Source organism: Camarhynchus parvulus, chromosome 11 (genome assembly GCF_901933205.1).
Source record: "Camarhynchus parvulus chromosome 11, STF_HiC, whole genome shotgun sequence".
Taxonomy (NCBI): domain Eukaryota; kingdom Metazoa; phylum Chordata; class Aves; order Passeriformes; family Thraupidae; genus Camarhynchus; species Camarhynchus parvulus.
This window is the reverse complement of record NC_044581.1, coordinates 19,264,913-19,271,272: the sequence shown is the minus strand read 5'-3', so window position 1 is coordinate 19,271,272 and position 6,360 is coordinate 19,264,913. Positions and strand designations below refer to the sequence as shown.

The 6,360-nt window shown below is 51.0% G+C and overlaps 1 protein-coding gene across 1 annotated transcript; it reads left to right on the top strand.

Moving 5' to 3' along the window:
• Positions 1-496: 496 nt before the first annotated feature.
• On the top strand, positions 497-4,410 carry RRAD (RRAD, Ras related glycolysis inhibitor and calcium channel regulator). Its single transcript, XM_030956043.1, has 5 exons — positions 497-588; positions 877-1,214; positions 1,337-1,410; positions 1,927-2,131; positions 3,688-4,410. Exons 2-5 carry the CDS (start codon positions 881-883, stop codon positions 3,963-3,965), a joined length of 891 nt encoding a protein of 296 aa, XP_030811903.1. The 5' UTR covers positions 497-588; positions 877-880; the 3' UTR covers positions 3,966-4,410.
• Positions 4,411-6,360: the final 1,950 nt, after the last annotated feature.

Genomic DNA, 6,360 nt, shown 5'->3' with positions numbered 1-6,360 from the left:
CTCCCAGCCGTGACAGAGCCGAGGGAAGCTCCCTGTGCGCTCCGTGCGCTCTCACTCGGGCTGGGAGGGGAAGCGAGGGACATACACAGCAAATGCTGCGGGCACTGCACCGGGGCCCCGGGAGGGGAGCGCCGGCCGGCGGGGCAGGGCAGGGCAGGGCAGGGCCGGGCAGTGAGGCCGAGCCCGGCAGCCCCAGGGTTTGCACAGCCGCGCTCCGGACCCGGCTCTCGCCTCCCCCCGCGCTCGCTGCCGGCCGAGCCGCGCCGACGGGCGGGACCCCCGCGCTGACAGCGGAGCGGAGCGGAGCCGATCGTGCCTCCCCCCACCCCCGGGGGGCTCCCGCCTCCTCCCGGGCTCCCCGCGCCGCAGCCGCCCCCGCACAGCGCGGCGGAGCCCGCGGGGGCGGCGGCGCTGCCGAGGATGCGCTGGCGGAGCGCCCGGCGAGCGTCACGGCGGGGAGGGCCCCGCGCCTCCGCCGGGACATAAAGAGCGGCGCGGGGAGCGGTGGCGGCAGCAGAGCTCGGGGAGCTCCCGCGGCAGCCACCGGGGAATCCCTCACCGCGCCCTCGCTCCGCGCAGCGCCCCGAGGTAAGCGCGGCTGCGGGGTTCTGGGGCTGTGCGGGGTTCTGGGGCTGTGCGGGGTTCTGGGGCTGTGCGGGGTTCTGGGGCTGTGCGGGGCTCGGGGCTGTGCGGGGTTCTGGGGCTGTGCGGGGCTCGGGGCTGTGCAGGGTCTGGGGCTGTGCGGGGCTCGGGGCTGTGCGGGACAGGGGCTGTGCAGGGTTCTGGGCTGCGCGGGGCCGGGGCTGTGCGCGGCAGCGGGCGCTGCCGGCGCCGCTGTGCCCGCAGCCCGGGCTGACAGCCGTGCCCTGCCCGCAGCCCGATGACCCTGAACCGCGGGGACAAGCGGCGCGGCAGCACGCCGTTCGCGGCGCAGCAGCACCTGCACCGCCGCAGCATGCCCGTGGACGAGCGCGACCTGCGGCCGCTGCCGCCCGAGGAGCTGTCGGGCTTGGTGCGCTGCACCTCGTACAGCCCCGGCGGGCAGCACCGCCAGAGCTGGGCCTCCGACTCCTCCGACTCCGTCATCTCCTCGGGCAGCGACTCCGACGGCAGCCTCTACAAGGTGATCCTGCTGGGCGAGCACGGCGTCGGCAAGACCAGCCTGGCGCGCATCTTCGGCGGCGTGGAGGACTGCGCGGACGCCGAGGAGGCCGGTGAGGGCACGGCGGGCTCGGGGGTGCCGGGGAACCCCGGCTCGGAGCCTCCCTAAGGCCACCGGCAGGCATGGAGGAGCATAACTTCTTTTGCTGAGCTGTTTTTATTGAATTTTCCATAGGAAATACATACGACAGATCGATTATAGTTGATGGAGAAGAAGCATCTCTCGTGGTGTTCGATATATGGGAGCAGGTACTTGCAGCTCTTTCCTCATGCTTTTGCTTTATGGCTTGGTCTGTAGTTCTCTTAAGAAAAAAAAAAGTAGAAATGGAACAACTATGCCTATTTGTTCAATCAGATAAGTGACATTAAAAAATTAGAATTCATACTGCCTTTTGTTCTCTCTGCAATTAATTTCTTGTAGCTAGGCAGGCAGTTTAAAACCCTGAATAGAGCTGAGTGAGACTCTCTCAATGCTTTGAGTAATCGGTATCTTACATGAGCAGCCCAGGGAATTACTGTAAAATTAGAGATTGTCAATCTGATTAGTGCACAGCTGATATTATTTCTGGAAACAAGAGAAATTTATTTTGTTTTGTATTTTAAATAACAAAATGTTTGAAATTTTGGGGAGATTGCCTTACTTTTACTGACTTTTTATAATAAGGCTAAGAAAAGAATCTTTAAGGTTCTTACAGTAATAAATGATCACCCAGTGTTGAATAGATTTTTCAGCACAATAAATCCATTTCTTGTCTGTTGTTTCAGGATGACAGCCAATGGCTCCAGAACCACTGCATGAAAATGGGAGATGCCTATATTATTGTCTACTCAGTGACAGACAAAGTTAGTTTTGAGAAGGCTTCTGAGCTAAGAATCCAGCTGAGAAGAGCAAGGCAGACAGAAGATATTCCTATTATCCTTGTGGGAAATAAAAGTGACCTGGTCAGGTCCCGGGAGGTCTCAGTTGATGGTAAGAGACACTGAATTTTGCAAGTGCTGTCTAAAGCAGTAGCAAAGGCTGTGCAGGATCATGGCCAGTAGGAATGTCTGGGTTTGATGTAGAAAAACGTGTGATTTGAGCGTCACTGGGGAAGTGGAGCAAGCTGGCTGGTGCTGCAGGGCTCGGTACCACAGAAAACACTGGAGATGGGTGTGGGGGGAGATGTGTGGCTGTGCACAGCTGCAGTAGGAGAGAAAAATGTATCAGAGCTGCAGCTTCAGCACAGGACTACTAAAGCCAGGCTTTAATGGTATGGTGCGTGTGCAGCAGCACTTGCCAGGCTCGGGATGTGACAGTCGGAGCGGTGACAGTCGGAGCTGTGCTCTTCAAGGAACACAGTGCCGTGTCACAGAGCCAGGCAGCCTCAGGACAGGGATCCCATGCAGCCTGTGCAGCCCTTTCTGCTGCAGGTGACTCCAGCACATCTGACCTGGGCTGGTAGGACCAGGCTCACACAACCCAAAGGTCTTTTTGTGTTCTTAGGCTGTGATCAGTGAGAATCCTCCCAGCCAGCTCCGGCTGGCATTTGGGTACCTGGAGCACAGGAACCAATGCCAACACCACAGCCTTGATTCTGCTCATTTAAACATTTTGTGAGGCTTTTTCTTTGGCCAGGTTTTATTTTGTTTTGGGGTGAGTTTTTTTGTTTTCCACTGGAAAGAATACTCTGAAATATTGGTGCCTTGATGATGAACCATCTCTCCCTATCTGGTTTTCCATGCTCCCAGTGTTAAATTCCTGCTCAGGGAATTGACTGGAGTTCATCAGGAGATTGCTTTTTCAGGCTGGGGCAGGGTATGGTTGACCTGTCCTAGTTCTGACATCTGTACTTTCCTCAGGTTTACAACTCTGCCATTATTTACCACAGCTGACTGTGGAAATTTGTGCTGTAGCAATGTTCCAGGGTTAAGTGCTTATGTCCAGAACACTGAATATCATTTATTTGAAATTCAGCCCTGGTCAGATTCAGCGGTGCACAACTTTGTGACCTCTACTGATGTGTTCAATGACTTGACCTTGTGGCCTGTATCAGCTCCACTGCTATTGGTGTGGAGAACTCACTTGTTGCAGCAAGGCAGAGGTGCAGAATTGCTTAACAGCTTCCAGAAAAAAACCCATTTCTTTCTGTACATCACTCTAGGGGGTCTTTTCCCAAAGTCAGTTTAATGTAAAAGCAGGAGACTCACACTGCTCCATATCAAGCCACAAGCATGCTTCCCAGGGCCTCTCCTAAATCAGCTTTAGCTCTCACACAGTACAGGCACAGTCTGCCTGAAGGACTATTGCTGCCATGTATTCAGATCCATTGATCAGATGAGATTTCTGACCACAGCACCACAAAGCCAAGGACAGTAAGGGACCAAAACCATGAAGACCACATTTGGGTTTTCCTATTTTGCAGTAAAACTCTTTCATGGCATTGAAGGCACTTTGCTTACTTAGAGCCAATTCCTGTTCTTTTCTGCTGACAGTGTGTGTGAAGAGAAAACCTCTCCACTGACCTGTCTGTCTGTCTGTCTGTGCAGAGGGCCGGGCCTGTGCCGTGGTGTTTGACTGCAAGTTCATTGAGACCTCAGCTGCTCTGCACCACAACGTGAAGGATCTGTTTGAGGGCATCGTGCGGCAGATCCGGCTGCGCAAGGACAGCAAGGAGGACAACGCGCGCAGGATGGCCAACGCCAAGAGGAGGGAGAGCATCAGCAAGAAGGCCAAGCGCTTCCTCGGCAGGATTGTGGCCAAGAACAACAAGAAGATGGCTTTCAAAGCAAAATCAAAGTCTTGCCACGACTTGTCCGTGCTATAGGAGCCGTCAGGGAGGGATGGATGAGCCCCTGATCCGCTGAGGATCCCCGTGGGGACGGCGGCCATGGCTGCTCCAGAGACTCTCGTTAATGCCTTAAGGTGCTCAAGCAAGTCTGGAAGTTACACTACAGTGCTTCATTGATAAATGGGTTCAGTTTCAGTGTGTGCAAGTAAATGAACTAACTTGAAATATGAGGCTTGACATGCCCACTGTGTACATATGTTCTATGTCTTCTTGTCTTGTGGATACCAGAGATGCAAAGATAAGAAAGGATAATATCACCATAGACTTGTCTCGTTTGCAGAGCAAAACTTAAACTTGTACGCAGGCTCGTACACTCTTTTTAGTACAAAGCAAGCAATGATAAATCTTTTTAAACTTAAATGTGGGGAGGGTGGAGTAGAACCACAGTGGAATGGGAGAAAACAAATTATATATATATTTAAATACAGAACAGATATCATTTTATTAAGTTAATTTGCACTTCCATTAACTGTTATTCAATTAATTGGTTACTTGTTTACATGCAGATTTTATAATAAAATATTATTTCCTGTTATAATAAACTGTGTTTTTCTCATAGTGTGGCTAAAGAATGAGAGAACAGCCTTTTTATATTGACCCTTTTCCACTGTACCAAATGTTATACACAGACTGAAGATTTACATGTGATGGAGTTCTGGAACAAGATGAATTGGGAAAATCCTCTGTCCTTTTCTTTATTCAAGGGTTTCTTTAAGAAGTAAACCCTACTTTTGTGAACGCTCTACTTCAGCAGAGTACTCCCTTCTTCTTGGGAAGGGAGCCCCAGACCCTTCATATTATTCAGGTTCATCCTCAACCTGGTTGTCATCAGCTCTAGCAGGAGCAGGGCTTTATGTGCTGCCTTTAGTGAGACTGATGTGTTTATATTGATATATTGAGCCCTGGAATGTTTGAAGTCCCTGCCTGCCTTGAAGGTCTTGTGTTACAGCCAATAAGCAAATGCAGGAGGTTGTTTTTTTCCTTTTTGGCAGCCGTATAATTGTCCAATCTACTCCCACTCCTGTAGATGTGGTTCCAAGTGGTTTCAAGAAGTTCAAAGCAGGCTGGCAAGGGTGTTTGAAGGAGCTGTGGGATTCAGTTGTGTACAGAGGCCTTCAGTGCTGCTTTTGTGGCAATTTAGTGTGTTATAATTGCTGGTTTTCCATGATTTTCCCCTATTTGATATTAATGAAGTTAAAACCAAACACGATGCGGTGCAAGAACTGGGACTTATGGCATTTTCTTTATAAATTCTGCTTTATAGGATATGAAAACATTCTCCTAAAAATAATCCGTAAACTCTGTTCTCAAAACCCATGAAACACACATTCCTCTGCCTCTTTCCACTGGCCCTGCCTGAGTTCAGTCCATTGGAGATTGTTCCAGCTGCCTGGGAGCCCAGCTTGCCCATGGCTTTAGAGGGGCTGAGCTTCCCCAAAGCTCTGGGGGGCTTCCTCAGGTCTCACAGCTTTCCTTGGCCTTCCAGAGCTGGGGCAAACAACTCTCCATGGAGTTATCCCGGGGCCCAGGCACTCCTCAGGGAGCAGGGCAGGAATTCACATGGGGAATGCAAGAATTACCAAATTAGCACCTCTTGCTGTGCTGCTGGTGAGCCTGGCTGGTCACATGCCCAGTTTAGCTTGTGCTGCTGCTAACAGGTCACATTTCTTGTCAGGGGCTGCCTTTGTGCTCTGAGTGGTCTAAAGTGAAGGATTCTGTCCTGCAGTCAAAGCTAACCTTTGCATGAGCAGACATTTTAATTGGATTTGGCTTTATTTTTCCACTAGCCTCGCTTCCTGGCAAGCTATTTTCTGTTACATATCTATCTTTATCTATTATATTTCTATTATTATCCATTTTGGGACATCTGACCACTGACAGAGTAGGGCACCAGGCATCTCTGTACATTGCAGTTTTTTATGTCAGCACCAAAGCAATGCTCTGATCCTGACAATTCTCCAGCCAGAGTGCCCAAATCTGCACATCCCTGCTGAGGCCAAGGTCAATGACAAAACTGTGTTGGCAAAGCCTTGGTCTTCTGGTTGCCCTTTGCCTTCACAGTGAGCAGGAAAGGATTGAGCTCTCTGATGGATTTATGGGATGAAATCCTGTCCATAATAAATCCAGGAATGGGATGCACACCAGGAGTGTAAGACTGGGCATTTCACAAAGTGACAATGATGTGTTGCATCACTGCAGCTGCAAAACCTCCTCAAGGCTGTGGTTACCAGCTGTGATTTCTGCACACTGACCTATAAATCACACGGGTTTTACTGTTCATGAACTCAAAGGTCAGTTTAGGCCGATTCTTAAGCCCAGGATATTTCTGAGGAGCTCTGGCATGTTCCTGGTGGCTCATTTAAACTGTAGA